Genomic DNA, 17880 nt, shown 5'->3' with positions numbered 1-17880 from the left:
TGGCCAGGCACGGTGCCTCATGCCTGTAATCCCAGCACTTTGGGAGGCTGAGGCGGGTGGATCACCTAAGATCAGGAGTTCAAGACCAGCCTGGCTGACATGGCGAAACCCCATCTCTACTAAAAATACAAAAATTATCCCGGCATGGTGGTGGGCGTATGTAATCCCAGCTACTCAGGAGGCTGAGGCAGGAGAATTGCTTGAACCCAGGAGGTGGAGATTACAGTGAGCTGAGGTCACACCCCTGCACTCCAACCTGTGCAACAGAGTGAGACTCTTGTCTAAAAAGAAAGAAAACACTAATGATGTCAAAATTGATTGTAAATTAACCAGTTGAAATATACAGAATGGGTTGGAAGCTCTTTTTCTTATTAAGGATCACTGTCTAATAGGATAATATCATTTCAGGGCTGTGGAAAAAGCAATTTATTTCACTGTTGTTTTTTAAAGCAAAAAAAAAAAATTTTTTTTTGTTTTTTTGAGACGGAGTTTCGCTCGTTGCCCTGGGTGGAGTGCAATGGCGTCATCTTGGCTCACTGCAACCTCTGCCTCCTGAGTTCAAGTGATTCTCCTGCCACAGCCACCGAGTAACTAGGATTACAGTCTCCCACCACCATGCCTGGCTGATTTTTGTATTTTTAGTAGAGACAGGGTTTCACCATGTTGGCCAGGCTGGTCTCGATCTCATGACCTCAGGTGATCCACCCGCCTTGGCCTCCCAAAGTGCTGGGATTACAGGAGTGAGCCACTGCGCCCGGCCGTGAAAAATATTTTTAAAAAATCGTATAGATAGAACCCGCACAATATCAAATTAGTTTAGAATTACAGCATTTTGTAGCAGGAAAGATCCTGAAAAATGTGGTTAAATTCCTTCTTTTTACAGAAGAGTAATCTGAAGTCTAATGAGAGTGAGTGACCTGCTGAACTTCACTTAGCAAATTATTGGTGAAGTTAAAGCTAAAACACATGGTTACTGATACTCAGTCTCCAGACTTTTTAAACCTTCTTTGTGTCTTATATAAAGTTTTAGCCATTGTAATATTGTGTATTAGCTTCTGCCTTGCTTATTTAGCCTTATAAAAATTAATCAAGATAAGGAAGTAAAAGACTTCTTGTTTTGTTTATTGGTTTCTGTTGTGGGTGCTGGGGATGGGGTAGGGTTTGTGGAGGAACTTACCCTAATTTAGGGGACAGACGTGGAAGTCATCATTGCATTTTTAGGGTTTGGAGGTAGTGCATATGATTGTAATGCTTGGAGGGAAATTAAAATCTTATGAAAGCAACGCAGTTTATAGTGAAGAAATCAAGCTTAACAAAAAACGTGATAATAATGCAAATTCTCAAGTGGTGTTCCCTACTCTGCCTCTCATCCTTGTACTCCCCAAAGTCACCTAGGGTTAAGTTTGCGGGATAATGTAATAGGAGAAAGAACTTGAAAAATAAGTGTATTAGTCTGTTTTCATGCTGCTGGTAAAGACATACCTGAGACTAGGAAGAAAAAGAGGTTTAATGAACTTATAGTTTCACATGGCTGGGGAGACCTCACAATCTTGGCAGAAGGCAAGGAGGAGCAAGTCATGTCTTATGCAATGGCGGCCAGCAAAAAGAGAGAGAGCGAGCTTGTGCAGGGCAACTCCCATTTTGAAAACCATCAGATCTTGTGACACTTACTATCACAAGAACAGCATGGGAAAGACTTGCCCCTGTGATTCAATTACCTCCTACCGGGTCCCTCCCATACCACGTGGGAGTTATGGGAGCTGCAAGATGAGATTTGGGTGGGGACACAGAGCCAAACTATATCAGTAAGTTTGGGGTTGGATTTGGAAGGCCTAAGTGTGCAGTGTGAGAGTTTTGGACTTTTTAGGCATTGTACATTGTCAGAAATGTTGAGAGAAGAATGTGGCGTAACCAAAGATGTATTTTTGGAAAATAATACAAGCAATAATTATAACTGATTGGAGGTAGAAGACCAATAGGAGCAGCCTGTTGAGTTAATATAGGCAGACATATGGTAAAAGTCTAAACTAGGGTAAGTAGTGTGGTTTTTCATATAAATCTCAGTCCTCAATTCCATTTAATGTTCAGCATTAAATCTTTGTCTTTATTATATAGACCACTGTAACTTACTTATGTATCAATGTATGTATATGTTTATTTGTTGCAGAGTTAAAGGTCCTGAAGATACACATCAATTTTTCTTTGGATCAGCCCAAAGGAGGTCTTCATTTTGTGGTACCCAATGTAGAGGGAAGTATGGCAGAGAGAGGTGCTCATGTTTTCTCTTGTGGGTATCAAAATTCTACAAGGTAGGTTATAGATTCTTAAATATTTCAATTAATTTTTAAATTGCATTTTTTATGTATAAGCAAGACATACATTTAGTGTAAAACAAGAAATACTAGTTTTATTCCCTCCCAAATTTAGACTTCTTTCAAATTACTTTCTGTTAGTCATTCCTCTTAAGTTTTTTTTTTTTTTTTTTAGACAGAGTCTTGCTCTGTCACCCTTGTTGGAGTGCACTGGGGTGCTATCTCTGCTCATTGCAGCCTGTGCCTCCTGGGTTCAAGTGATTCTCATGCCTCAGCCTCCCATGTAGCTGGTGTTACAGGCATTCACCACTACACTTGCCTAATTTTTTATATTTTTAGTAGAGGTGGGGTTTCACCATGTTGGCCAGACTGGCCTTTAATTCCTGACCTCAAGTGATCCACCCGCCTCGGCCTCCCAAAGTGCTGGGATTACAGGCATGAGCCACCATGCCCGACCCCTCCTCAATCTTAATCTCCCTTCTTCTCTCTCATTTTCACGTCTGCTGTTCTAAAATAATCATCTCACTTGATACCTTCTTTTTTAAAAACTTTATATTGAAGTAAAACATAACAGAAAATTGCACAGAATGTAAAGCTCGATGAATTTTCACAAGTCAACAAGCCCACATAATTTACACCTAGACAAAGAATATTACAAGCATTATAGAGACCTCCTCTCACCTGCTTTCATACTCTACTTCCCCACTCCACATTCTACTACTCAACTCTGCTTATTTATTTATTTATTTTTGAAACAGAGTCTCACTCTTTTGTCCAGGCTGGAGTGCAGTGGCATCATCTTGGCTCACTGCAACCCGCACCTCCTGGGTTCCAGTGATTCTCCTGCCTGTCCTCCTAAGTAGCTGGGACTACAGGCATGTGCCACCACACGTGGCTAATTATTGTATTTTTAGTAGAGACAAGGTTTCGTCATATCTTTAGTAGAGATAGCCTGTTGCGCCGACTGGAGTACAGTGGTGCAATCTTGGCTCATGCACCCTCCACCTTCCAGGTTCAAGTGATCCTCCTGCCTCAGCCTCTGGAGTAGCTAGGATTACAGGCAGATGCCACATGCCTGGCTAATTTTTGTATTTTTAGTAGAGACAGGGTTTCACCATGTTGGCCAGGCTGGTTTCGAACTCCTGACCTCAGGTAATCCACCTGCCTCAGTGTCCCATAGTGCTGGGATTACAGGTGTCAGCCACTGCGCCCAGCCTCTCCTCAGATTATTATAATAACTCTTCTAAACCAGGGATGATGTCTTACACACTTTTTTTTTTTTTCTTTTTAAATTATATTATAGTTCAGGGTTTTAGGGTACATGTGCACAATGTGCAGGTTTGTTACATATGTATCCATGTGCCATGTTGATTTCCTGCACCCATTAACTCGTCATTTAGCATTAGATGTATCTCCTAATGCTGTCCCTCACCCCTCCCCCCACCCCACAACAGTCCCCAGAGTGTGATGTTCCCCTTCCTGTGTCCATGAGTTCTCATTGTTCAATTCCCACCTATGAGTGAGAACATGCGGTGTTTGGTTTTTTGTCCTTGCGATAGTTTACTGAGAATGATGTTTTCCAGTTTCATCCATGTCCCTACAAAGGACATGAACTCATCATTTTTTATGGCTGCATAGTATTCCATGGTGTATATGTGCCACATTTTCTTAATCCAGTCTATCGTTGTTGGACATTTGGGTTGGTTCCAACTCTTTGCTATTGTGTCTTACACACTTTTATGCCTCAATACTAAGTACCTACCCTGTCACATAACACCTTACCTGAACTGATGAAAGCTGACTATAAATTTTATATCTAACTTAACCAGCACTCAGTTGGAATTTATACAATGCGTTACATACTCCAAAAAAGCAGTTTTATAATTTAATGGAATAAATTCTGAATATTAATTATGCTTTATAAAACTTTTTGCTGTAAGCCTTTTTTAGTTTCTAGGAATGAATGCTGCATAAAAACTGACTAATATGCATATACAAGTTAAAATTATTTTTTAAAACACTGGAAACTAAGAATTGCTTAACTCTTTTTAGGGTTTGAACTGATGGTACCACATAATATATTTTCTTAATGTTGCCAAATAGTATTTGGAAACAGATTTTATTTTATCAGATTTTTTTCAGGTTGTACAGTAAAAAGCTTCAGTAGCCAAATAGCTAAAGGTTTTTGTTTCTTCATTTTCTAGAAATGCTAAAATAACTTGCATGTGGGGAAAACAATGTGGAGAACTCTTTGAATACATTTTCTATACTGTCAATCTTTTTTCTAGATTTTGGTTCCCTTGTGTTGATTCATACTCTGAATTGTGTACATGGAAATTAGAATTTACAGTAGATGCTGCAATGGTTGCTGTTTCTAATGGCGATTTGGTGGAGACAGTGTATACTCATGATATGAGGAAGAAAACTTTCCATTATATGCTTACCATTCCTACAGCAGCGTCAAATATATCCTTGGCCATTGGACCATTTGAAATACTTGTAGATCCATACATGCATGAGGTAAGTCAGAGCTCTCCCCTCTTACTCTCCTCCTGGCCCTTTACTGCTTTTAAAAAGATAGATATTGGCAAGGCATGGTGGCTCATGCCTGTAATCCCAGCACTTTGGGAGGCCAAGGTGGGCGGATCACAAGGTCATGAGATGGAGACCATCCTGGCTAACACAGTAAAACCCTGTCATTACTAAAAATACAAAAAATAAAATAAAGAAAATTTGCTCATGTAAAAAAAATTTGGTTATGCCACATTCTCCTCTCAACATTTCTGACAATGTACAATGCCTAAAAAGTCCAAAACTCCCACACTGCGTACTTAGGCCTTCCAAATGCAACCCCAAACTTACTGATATAGTTTGGCTCTGTGTCCCCACCCAAATCTCATCTTGCAGCTCCCATAACTCCCATGTGGTATGGGAGGGACCCGGTAGGAGGTAATTGAATCACAGGGGCAAGTCTTTCCCATGCTGTTCTTGTGATAGTGAATAAATGTCACTTATACAAAACATGGAAATGTGCAGAAGTATTTTAAATATAAAGATTGTAAAAAGTTTTCCTTAAAACAAGCTGAGGTTGAGAAGAGTATCCTAAAAGAGGGTAACATTTCAACTCCGCTATTGGGAGTTTTTATCTCATATGAGAGGCTACCTGAACATATTATGGAGTTCTTTAAAATACAGGGCAACGCAATGAAAACAAAATTTGGAAAAGAAAACATCCACTGCTATGAGTAGAAGACACCATTAAAAAGCTAGAGAAAAGAAATTAAGCGGCCGGGCGCGGTGGCGCACGCCTGTAATCCCAGCACTTTCGGAGGCCGAGGCGGGCGGATCACGAGGTGAGGAGATCGAGACCATCCTGGCTAACACGGTGAAACCCCGTCTCTACTAAAAATACAAAAAAAATTAGCCGGGCGAGGTGGCGGGCGCCTGTAGTCCCAGCTACTCGGGAGGCTGAGGCAGGAGAATGGCGTGAACCCCAGGGGGCAGAGCCTGCAGTGAGCTGAGATTGCGCCACTGCACTCCAGCCTGGGCGACGGCGAGACTCCGTCTCAAAAAAAAAAAAAAGAAATTAAGCGTATAATTTGACCATGTATATCTCCACAGCATTTCTTTTAGTCATGTGAATAAAAATTGAGGGCAGCAGGCTTTTGGTGAGTGCCTCAGTTTGCCTTTTATATTTGCCTTGCTGAAATACACAGGATTTGTAAAATCACTCGTGGAAAAGATTCAGGATATTTTGTGTTGGTTTTGCTTATGTTGTCTTAACAATGACCCTTTTTAAAGGTTTATCCACTGATAAGATTGGCAGTGAACTTTATTGTCTTTGGTAAGTGATTAGCGTTAAACACGCTACCTGACTTCAAACTATACTACAAGGCTATAGTAACCAAAACAGCATGGTACTGGTACCAAAACAGAGATACAGACCAATGGAACAGAACAGAGCCCTCAGAAATAATACCACACATCTACAACCATCTGATCTTTGACAAACCTGACAAAAACAAGAAATGGGGAAAGGATATTCCCTATTTAATAAATAGTGCAGGGAAAACTGGCTAGCCATATGTAGAAAGCTGAAACTGGATCCCTTCCTTACACCTTATACAAAAATTAATTCAAGATGGATGAAAGACTTAAATGTTAGGGCCGGGCATGGTGGCTCATGCTTGTAATCCCAGCACTTTGGGCAGCCGAGGCGGGCAGATCACGAGGTCAGGAGATCGAGACCACGGTGAAACCCCGTCTCTACTAAAAAATACAAAAAATTAGCCAGGCGTGGTGGTGGGCACCTGTAGTCCCAGCTACTCGGAGAGGCTGAGGCAGGAGAATGGCGTGAACCCGGGAGGCGGAGCTTGCAGTGAGCCGAGATTGTGCCACTGCACTCCAGCCTGGGGGACAGAGCAAGACTCTGTCTCAAAAAAAAAAAAAAAGAGTTAAATGTTAGGCCTAAAACCATAAAAACCCTAGAAGAAAACCTAGGCAATACCATTCGGGACATAGGCAAGGGCAAGGACTTCATATCTAAAACACCAAAAGCAATGGCAACAAAAGCCAGAATTCACAAATGGGATGTAATTAAAGAGCTTCTGCACAGCAAAAGAAACTACCATCAGAGTGAACAGGCAACCTACAGAATGGGAGAAAATTTTTGCAACCTACTCATCTGACAAAGGGCTAATATGTAGAATCTACAAAGAACTCAAACAAATTTACAAGAATAAAACAACCCCATCAAAAAATGGGCAAAGGATATGAACAGACACTTCTCAAAAGAAGACATTTATGCAGCCAAAAAACACATGAGAAAATGCTCATCATCGCTGGCCTTCAGAGAAATGCAAATCAAAACCACGATGAGATACCATCTCACACCAGTTAGAATGGCGGTCATTAAAAAGTCAGGAAATAACAGGTGCTGGAGAGGATGTGGAGAAATAGGAACACTTTTACACTGTTGGTGGGACTGTAAACTAGTTCAACCATTGTGGAAGTCAGTGTGGCAATTCCTCAAGGATCTAGAGCTAGAAATACCATTTGACCCAGCCATCCCATTACTGGGTATATACCCAAAGGATTATAAATCATGCTGCTATAAAGACACATGCACACGTATGTTTATTGTGGCACTATTCACAATAGCAGAGACTTGGAACCAACCCAAATGTCCATCAGTGATAGGCTGGATTAAGAAAATGTGGCACATATACACCATGGAATACCATGCAGCCATAAAAAAGGATGAGTTCATGTCCTTTGTAGGGACATGGATGAAGCTGGAAACCATTATTCTCAGCAAACTCGCAAGGACAGAAAACTAAACACCACATGTTCTCACTCATAGGTGGGAACTGAACAATGAGAACACTTGGACACAGGAAGGGGAACATCACACACCGGGGCCTGTCGTGGGGTAGGAGGATGGGGGAGGGATAGCATTAGGAGATATACCTAATGTAAAAGACAAGTTAATGGGTGCAGCACACCAACATGGCGCATGTATACATATGTAACAAACCTGCACATTGTACGCATGTACTCTAGAACTTAAAGTATAATAAAAAATGATAATACAAAAAAATTAAAAAAAAAATGTTTGATTAGTACCTATTTTGTATTTAAGAAGAATTTTTTTTCTACTCTGAGCTATTGAATAGGAACAAGGCAAATGATAGTCAAGAATTGTTTTTCCTGACTTAGTCTTCTCTGTGTCAAATACATGAGTTGTCTGCATTATCAGTAAATTTGCTGTCTTGTAGGTTTGTCTAAAAATTAGTCCTTTTTTTGGTGAATAGTATTTTTTATTTGCATACACAAAATTATGATTAAATATGATTAATACAAAGGGAGTGTTAATCATGATGTAGTTTTGGGCCCTGATTATTAATAATACATAGATGCTTTTCTCCACTCTTATGGTAGCCTCTAATCTGTTCTTTTTAAATGCTATTAGAAGAAAATTTTTATGATAAATTAAAAACTTCCCTTGCCTTTATAATTCTGTAGTAATTAGAACTCTTTAGCATGGCTTTCAAGATCTTCTATAATTTGACAGTAATAGATGTTATATTCAAAATAGTTTACTTATATTTCTCTGAACATACCTTTTTTCTCCCCATCTTTGACTCTGGGATGTTCTCTTTTCCTGTACCAAAAGTTTCCTATCAAACTTCTGTTGAACTCAAAAAGATTACCACAGCTTCACACTCCTGCGTGAAACCTTACACAGTTGTTCTAGTTAGTGATCTGTGTCATTGTTGATGGCACTCATTTGGTACAGATCATAATAAGAGATAGCTATATGATATTTGTGTGACCAAAGTGAGATGTAACCTAGTGAAAAAAACCAGAGTTACTATTTCTGTTGCAGGCATTTTTAAATCTCCTAACTACCAGTAAGCTTTTCTGCAATATTCAGTATGTAATTAAAATATTAGAGGGGGACTACAGTAATTATTTTTATATGCCGATAATATGATTAACATTAACTTGATAAGATAGTACTATAACGTGCATTATTCACTAGGTTAAATATTTATAAATAAGAGGTATGTTTATAATAAGCCTTTGAAATTTAAGTCTTACTATGTGTACCTATGAGAAAAAATTTTAATTGAATTTGGAACTAGAGTTATATTTTAGTTGGTCTGAGCATTCCACAGACTTATAATCCACCATGAATTTAACTTTTAAGTACAATTAATATTTTATAAATGTGATCAGTAATAGTGATCACTATTTTCACATTTTCTTTCAGCATCTTGAAATTATTAAAGAATACATTTATGAGAACATTTATTTATAATTGAGATGTTTAGGAAATTTACAATATTAAAGTTAACACTTTCATTTAGATGATCTTCCTTGCTTCTTCTTTTCAGGTTACTCATTTTTGTTTGCCCCAACTTCTTCCATTGCTGAAACATACCACATCATACCTTCATGAAGTCTTTGAATTTTATGAAGAAATTCTTACGTGTCGATACCCATACTCCTGTTTTAAGACTGTCTTCGTTGATGAGGCTTATGTTGAAGTGGCTGCTTATGCTTCCATGAGCATTTTTAGGTTGGTATCTCTTCAGATTTGAAATGCCTAAATTAAGATCATGATATGAAGAAAATTTACTGATTTTGTGGTCAATTTTAAGACGAGCTTTGAACTTTTTTCCCCAATTTAGATGTGTTTGGCTTTGTAGAAAATTTGGTTTTAAAATTTTTTAAATGTAGAAAAACATGAAGACAAAGATTTTGAGATAACTCAAAAGGCTCATCTTCATCCAGAATTAACTAATATTAGTATTTCCCCTATTTTAGTCTTGTTTTCATAAGTTCTTTAAAAATTGTATGAATTACTTTATGACTAGTATGAATTTTTTTCTAGTACTGTTTAAAAATGTACTGATATTGTCAGAAATTTACTGATATCAGTGGAAAACGTTGTGTTCTTTGCTTTAAGCAAGTTGCTAAGATGATGAATTTTAGCTAAATTTTGGAAAGATTAGAAAGCTGGGAGAATTTTTTTTTTTCTATTTGATATCTAACTTCCATTGTTTTAAAAGTGGAATTATTTTATTTTCACTGAATAAGTATTTATTTCTTGGTTATAATGAGCTTTCTTCTCTTTTAAATTCCAGCACAAATCTTTTACACAGTGCCATGATTATAGATGAGACACCTTTGACTAGAAGGTGTTTAGCCCAGTCCTTGGCCCAGCAGTTTTTTGGATGTTTCATATCTAGAATGTCTTGGTGAGTGACGTGAAAGTTGATACTACTGAGAAAAGAATCAAGTTTATTTTTCTTTTCTTTTCCTGCATTTAAGCTGACCTTTGCCCTAATTGCAGATAGCTAATTTAAGAGACACTGTTCTATATGTATTTAAAGAAAAATGATTAAAAGTTTCATCCTAACTTTTTGGCCATGAAATCAATATAGTCACTTAACATTTATTAGTTAATTAAATTAGCTAATTTAAAAGACACTGTTCTATATGTATTTAAAGAAAAATGATTATACGTTTTATCCTTTTTGGCCATGAAATCAATATAATCACTTCTGCAGTTTATAAGGTAAGATTTTGGTAAAACAGTGTCTTAAAGAACCGAATGAATTCTGTAAATAAAAGAACTTAGATGTACAGAAATCTGAAGTTAGAATTTTAATGTCAGTGTTCAAAGCAATTGGAAATAACTCAACATTTAATGTAAAATAGTGCTCCTCTGCAATATTAATAATTATTTAGGGATTTGCCTACTAGTGCTCAGCTTTGTACCAGTTTGTTGAAAGAAAGGTATAAATGCTTTTTCTTTTCTTTTTTATTAACTTGAGATGATTTTGAAGAAAACAGAAAAATTAAGATTATAATTGTGAACATTCTATACTATATATAGTATGGAAATCTTGGTTTTCTTTTTTCGCTTTCTGGAGTGGAGAGGGCAGAGACTAAAGATAGATCTCTTGATTTGTAGTTTTCCTAAAACCACATGTAGAAGTTTCATTAAAGAGTAGTGCTTGGAATGTAGTAGGCAAAATATTACGGATGGATGGATGGATGGATGGATGGATGGATGGATGGATGGATGGGGTGGGTGGATGGATAGATGGATGAGTATACAAATGAGTTAATGAGTGAGTGATGTTAATTGCCATTTTTCTAGAGAAAGCAAAAAAAATGAATGAAGCAATTGAACTTTCAGTTTTAGAATGTCATTGGTAATGGCATAATGCATGGGATTGGCAATAATAGCATGTAGACTTTTAGAATTGAACAGTATAGTCCTGGCTATGAGCAAGTATTTCCTTAGAGGCAGAGACAGTAAGAACAGAGTTGGGCAGGAGGGAAGCAGCACTGTCAGATTAGAGCATATACTCTAGTAATTTATACTTGAAGCAAGACTGTAAAGCAGTCTCATAATTAAAGGTAAAGGCAGGTGTGAATAAGGTATAATAAATGGGCAAGTAGAACTCAGAGGAAGTTGGGAAACTTGATGATTTGTTAATAATTTTCATTTTCTTTATGAAAGCAGGGAAATACACACTACACTTATTCCGTTATCCTCTTTGACATTATCTGAGGAGTTTTTATGATTAAAAGTAATTTATACTTTGACTTTTTGCTTAGGTCTGATGAATGGGTGCTGAAGGGAATTTCAGGCTATATCTATGGACTTTGGATGAAAAAAACTTTTGGTGTTAATGAGTACCGCCACTGGATTAAAGAGGTAATAACAGCTAGATCCCTTATCCACTTACAAGTCAGTAAGACTGTTAGTGTCCTCCTGATTTCCAAGTCTCATGTCCTCCATTTTTAATGACTGTAAAATACTTTTAAAATAGTACTTGAAAATCCCTAATTTTTCCCAGCAAAATGGGAATCAATTTACTGAGAAAGACTAATGGTCTATTTTATCTAATCTCCATTGCCAACATTGTCCCCTAAAAACCTTTTTTTCCCCTAAGGAAGAGAATATTTAAGTTTCTTAAACATCAGATTGGTCGTTAGGTATGTCCCAGCTCCTTATAGCAGTCGTTTGTAACTGTGCTTCCTAAATTTGTTAGCTTTGTAACCTTAATCTTTCCAAGTCTCATCTGCTTAAGGAGGGCAATCGTAGTGTCTGCCCATAGGCAGAGATTATTAGACATTATACAAGTAATGTGCATGATGCTTTGCACATATTAACTGCTTATTATATTCTGGCTAGGCTTTGAATGCATTTATGTTGTCATTGTCACATCTGGTTTTTTTTTTTGTTTTTTTTTTTTTTACACGATTTAAAGATTTGGCCAAAAAGAAAACATCAGTTGTATTTTACTTAGCACATTCTGGTCATATACATAAACATTTTAATCATACCATGCTTAGTGTCTTCCTTCTCAGGTGGAAAAATTGCAGCCTTTCATATCTTCATTAAACAAACCTTATCATCTTCCCTTTATTCTCATTTTACATATTATTATCATCCAAGAGTAAACTCAAGTAAGCCAAAAAGTTAATTTTCGAAAACTTCAAACACCTAGAGCTATTAAGGTATTTGTACATATAGAACTGGAGTCTCTTCTTTATTTCAGAAACTATTAAAGAAGAAGAATAAAATAATGCAACACTTAAAATGTTTCAGGCACTGTTACAAACATTTTATAAATATTAATGATCTTAATTCTTCTAACTACCTTTCTATCATTCCCATTTTGTAGATGAAGAAACTGAGGCACAGAAAGAAAGGTTAAATTATTTGGTCAAAGTATATAGCTAGTAAGTAGTAGGCCCAGGATTCCAGCTTGGCTTTTAATTTCTTCTCTATGCTGTTTGCCACTTTTCTGTACTACATCTGTATTAAAGCAGTTATGAGTTTCCAGCACAATTGTGGTAGTGTCTTTATTTTAACATATGCTTTTTTTTTTCTGAGACGGAGTCTCACTCTGTTGCCCAGGCTGTAGTGCAGTGGTGCAATCTCGGCTCACTGCAACCTCCGCCTCCCGGGTTTAAGCGATTCTTCTACCTTAGCCTCCTGAGAGCTGGGATTACAGGCGCCTGCCATCACGCCCAGCTAATTTTTTGTATTTTTAGTAGAGACGGGGTTTCACCATGTTGGCCAGGATGGTCTCGAACTCCTGACCTCGTGATCCACCCGCCTCAGCCTCCCAAAGTGCTGGGATTACAGGTGTGAGCCACTGCGCCCAGCTTCACTTATGCTTTTTTTCTTTTAATTAACCAGGCATGGTGGCATGTGCCTGTAGTTCCAGCTTCTTGGGCTGAGGTGGGAGGATCACCTAAGCCCAGGAGGTCAAGGCTGCAGTAAGCCATAATCAGCTACTGAACTCCAGCGTGGGTGACAGAATAAAACTTGTCTCAAAACAAAACAAAACAACTCCCCTGCCCCCGCTTTTTTTTTTCTGTTTAAAAAAAAAAATCCCTTTTTTTAAAGTTCGATTTATGTCATGTTAGAGAAGACTGGAGAAGTTTTAAAATCATGGATTCCTGACATAATTTATTCCCATTGCTTTTTACTCGCCTAAATTCTTTGAAGCAAAATACGGAGAAGGAAAAAATAAACTTGGAGACAACTCAGAGAGATTGAGAACAGCCGTAAGAAAAAGTTGCCAGGCTGCTGTCCAGCCCTGAAGTCACAAAGTAGAGAAGTCTTTGGCTTTTGTCATTCTGCCAGCTGTGTAGGCTGCTTTATTTATAAGAACATAAACTACTCTTTAAATACATTTCACTTATTTTAAGAAATTTACATTCTGATTTTAGGAAATGAGAATTCACAGTTTAATTCTAAAATTTGGTATGTAAAAAAAGTTACATATTTTACTGACTCCTATTATATTTTTTTAGGAGCTAGACAAAATAGTGGCATATGAACTAAAAACTGGTGGAGTTTTACTACATCCCATATTTGGTGGAGGAAAAGAGAAGGATAAGTATGTTTATTGTTCAGAGATGATATTATAAACCTTGACTGTATATAAAAATTATTCTATTTAAGAGCTAAATAGTATTTCATTGTACCTCAGAATTTATTTAACCTGTTTCTTATTGCTATTCTTTGCTAAAGCTTACAGACTCATAAAGCTCATAAGGTTGGAAGTAATAAGTAAAATATAAAAATAATTTTTAAAATATCAGATTGATTAAAGTATCTGAAGTTTTAATATGCCACATTAACAATTTTTTTTTTTTTTTTTTTTAAATGGGGTCTCACATTGTTACTTAGGCTGATCTCAAACTCTTGGGCTCAAGCAATCCTCCTGCCTTAACCAATATGCCACATTTTGAAGGAGATGTGTAATACCGCTTGCCATAGTTTGTTTCTGCTACTATACCAAAGTACCACAGACTGGGTAATAATATAAACAATAGAAATTTACTTCTTGTTCTGGAGGCTGGGAAGTTCAAGACTGAGGCACTGGGAGGATTGGTGTCTGGTGAGGGCTGCTCCCTGCACCTAGTTGGCACCTAGTTGCTGCATCCTCTAGCAGGGAAGAATGTTGCGATCTCACAAGATGGAAGGGATGGCAGGGCAAGAGAACACTCCCTTCAACCTGGAGCCATTTTATGAGGGTGCTAATCCCATTCATGAGGGTAGACCACTGATGATTTAATCACCTCCCAAAGTCCACACCTCTTAAGACTGTTGCATTGGGGTTTAAGTTTCCACATGAATTTTGGAGGGGGCACCATCATTCAAACAAACTAGAGCACCACTCATACACTGTGAGGGTATAGTTTGATAGTGTTTCTGATGGGTAATTTAGTTTGGTACTAATCAGAATTGTAGAATGGGTAATTTTTAGATCCAGCAATTCTTTTAGGTATGTGATCATGTAGAAATTCTTCTGGCCCAGCGCAGGGGCCCACACTGTAATCCCAGCACTTTGGGAGGCCGGGCAGGTGGATCACCAGAGTTCAGGAGTTTGAGACCAGCCTGGCCAACATGGCGAAACCCCATCTCTACCAAAAAATACAGAAATTAGCCAGGCGTGGTGGCGGGTGCCTGGTCCTGACTACTCGGGAGGCTGAGGCAAGAGAATCACTTAAACCTGGGAGGCGGAGGTTGCAGTGAGCCGAGATTGTACCACTGGACTCCAGCCTGGGGACAAGAGTGAGACTCTATCTCAAAAAAAAAAAAGAAAAAAAAATTCTTCTAGGCATTTATCATACAGAAATATTTGCACATGTGTAAAAAGATATTCACCATAGCATTATTTGGTCTAGTGATAATTTGTAAACAAATTAAATGTTCATGTATGTCGTAAATATTTTCTAGACTGTATCTTTCTCTAAATTTACTTATGATCCTTTTCATTATGTCAAAATTTTTTAATTTTTATGTAGTCATTGTGGTCTTTTGTCTTCCAGATTTTATATTTTTTCTTAGGAAAATTTTTCCCGTCCCAAAATTATAAAGAGAAATTTTTTCCTTCATTTCTTTTAGTACTTTTATAATGGTTTTTGTTTTACATATATAATCAATCTTTAATATATTTTAGTGCATGCTTCAATGTTGGGATATTGATTGGAATTGCATTGATTGTATTGATGGATTTGGGGAGAATGGAAGTATTTACAGTATTGTATCTTCCCATCTAGGAACTTGGTGTTTGTTTCCATTTATTCAGATTTTCTTTTATGTCCTTAAGTAAAACTTCATAATTTTCTTCTAGTTACGTTTATTTTTAGATGTTTCTTAGTACTAAGGAAATTACTTGTATATTCCCATGGGGTTTTTTGGGTATTTTCTTGATGTGGTCATGAAATTTATTGTTTATTTAGTAGTCAAATTTGCTGTATTAGGTAAATGTGTTTATTTTTTTTAGTCCAGCTTCCCATCTACACTTTTCAATAAAGCATCCACATACACTGTCCTGGGAATACTACACTATGTTTCAGTGTAAAGCCCACCTTGTGATGAGATTGATTGAAAATAGGATCAGTATGGAATTTATGCTACAAGTAAGTATTAAAGTTAAGAACTTAACAATGGTAAATAAAGATCTGTATGTGTATAATCTGAGTATGTTTCTGTAGAATAGGAGTCAGGACATCTGGATTTATAGTTTTGTTTGCCCACTAAGTAATTGGTGCTTTATATTTGCATTTCCTCAGATGTAGAATGGGTATCAATACCAGAACAACTTTGCACATGAACTTTATGAAGATATAATTAGAATGTGGTGGCTGGGCATGGTATCTCATGCCTATAATCCCAGCACTTTGGGAGGCTGAGGTGGGATGATTGCTTGAGGCCGGGGGTTTGAGACCAGCCTGGGCAGTATAGTAAGACCCCATCTCAAAAAAATTTTTATTACTAAGTCAGGCATAGTGGCATGATTCTGTAGTCCCACCTTCCTGGGAGGTGGAGGCAGGAAGATCACTTGAGTCCAGGAGGTTGAAGCTGCAGTGAGCTATGATTGTGCCACTTCATACCAGCCTGGGCGACAGAGCAAGACTGTCTCAAAAGAAAAAAAAAACTAGAAATGTGGGGATGAAAGTAAAACATATTTATACATATGAATTTGTGTTCTGCGTTGTATTAAGGATGAAATGCCACTTTAAACTGTTTTCAATAGAAAAACGTAAATCAATATAAAAGATGTTTATTTTTGCTATTGCTAAATTTTGCCACATATTTTAAGCAAGTTTCAGAGTAAATAGTTGTGATTTAGTGTTGAGAGTGGAAACCAAATGTTCAGCCATTTTTTTTCATTGTTAACATTCTTAGAGGCAGGTAAAAAATAATACTTTTTTTTAAAGCATTTTAAGTTTGCTGTAAAGTTCAGTTTCTTTAATCTTTCTGTCCTTCACCTTGACTTTTTTTGGTTTGTTTTGGTGTTTTTTTGAGATAGGGTCTCACTCTGTCACCCAGGCTGGAGTGCAGTGGTGCAGTCACGGCTCACTGCAGCCTTGACCTCCCAGGCTCAAGGGATCCTCTCATCTCTCTCAGCCTCCTGAGTTGCCGGGACTACAAGCATGCACCATTGTGCCTGACTAATTTTTGTATTGTTTGTAGAGATGGAGTTTCACCATGTTGCCCAATCTGGTCTCAAACTCCTGGGTCAAGCCACCCACTTACCTTGGTCTCTCAAAGTGCTAGGATTACAGGCATGAGCCACCGCACCTGGCCTTTAGAATGAAGAACAGAAACTTTAAAAGAGAGATGGTCCATAAAGAGCCACTCAAGCTTTGGAGTGGTATAAATCCTGATGAGTATCATTAGCTTCTTAATTTCTAGTTTCTGTATAAACTCATAGCACAATAAATTATAGGTATTATATATTATTCTTACTATAATTCTTAATATTATTCAGTACATCATTAACATTCAATAATGTTTATATGAAGAATGTTTTTGTATTCTGGCTGCTTATATCTTTGCATATTTCTATTGCTGGTAGTCTTTAGAAAAATCTATGTAATAAATAGTGAAATTATTGTCTTCTATAATTGACTACAATAAAGTTATAGTGCAAAGTGAGTATTCTATATAATTGAAAAGAATCTGTTATATGAACTTACTAAATGATTTTATCCTTACAGGTTTTCAATAAACTGCTAAGTCTGGCTAGTACTGCTTCATCTCAGAAGTTCCAGTCACATATGTGGAGTCAGATGTTGGTTTCCACATCTGGGTTTTTGAAATCCATTTCAAATGTCTCTGGCAAAGATATTCAGCCGTTAATAAAGCAGTGGGTGTATCCTTTTCAATAGCAGTTCAACAAAGTGGGGAAGGGAATAAGGTATATGTGCAAGGGGAAGATAGAAGAGAGGTTCGAGGGGGACTCAAGGAAGTATGAACTGTTTATATTTCTAAACAATGGTAGAAATAATGATGAACTGTGTATTGTTTCATCTAAGATGGCTACTAGACATTAAGGTACACACACATGTATGTTTATATTTGTAAAGTTTGGCATATTTTAAAGTACTTTCTAGTGAGTAAAGAATATATGAGTAAAAAAATGGGTTTGATGGTAGGATAGGTAAGTAATCTACCAGACAGGCCTGTAGGATTACTTGTGAGGTGCAGTAGTTTAGTGACTTGTGGATGTGG

The 17880-nt window shown here is 37.3% G+C and overlaps 1 protein-coding gene across 3 annotated transcripts in view; it reads left to right on the top strand.

The window, feature by feature from the left end:
• The window catches only part of TAF2 (TATA-box binding protein associated factor 2), a 113856-nt gene that overhangs the window by 24739 nt on the left and 71237 nt on the right, over positions 1 to 17880 (top strand). For all 3 annotated transcript variants that reach the window (XM_058444597.1, XM_058444596.1, XM_058444595.1), the window contains exons 5-12: positions 2168 to 2309; positions 4601 to 4832; positions 9212 to 9396; positions 9965 to 10078; positions 11451 to 11550; positions 13665 to 13750; positions 15647 to 15782; positions 17367 to 17521. In XM_058444597.1, coding sequence (XP_058300580.1) covers positions 2168 to 2309; positions 4601 to 4832; positions 9212 to 9396; positions 9965 to 10078; positions 11451 to 11550; positions 13665 to 13750; positions 15647 to 15782; positions 17367 to 17521 — 1150 coding nt within the window. The remainder of the gene's footprint in view (positions 1 to 2167; positions 2310 to 4600; positions 4833 to 9211; positions 9397 to 9964; positions 10079 to 11450; positions 11551 to 13664; positions 13751 to 15646; positions 15783 to 17366; positions 17522 to 17880) is intronic.

Source organism: Hylobates moloch, unplaced genomic scaffold (genome assembly GCF_009828535.3).
Source record: "Hylobates moloch isolate HMO894 unplaced genomic scaffold, HMol_V3 SCAFFOLD_9, whole genome shotgun sequence".
Lineage (NCBI taxonomy): Eukaryota > Metazoa > Chordata > Mammalia > Primates > Hylobatidae > Hylobates > Hylobates moloch.
Note: the sequence above shows the minus strand (reverse complement) of the source record. Positions and strands in the feature narration are given on the sequence as shown.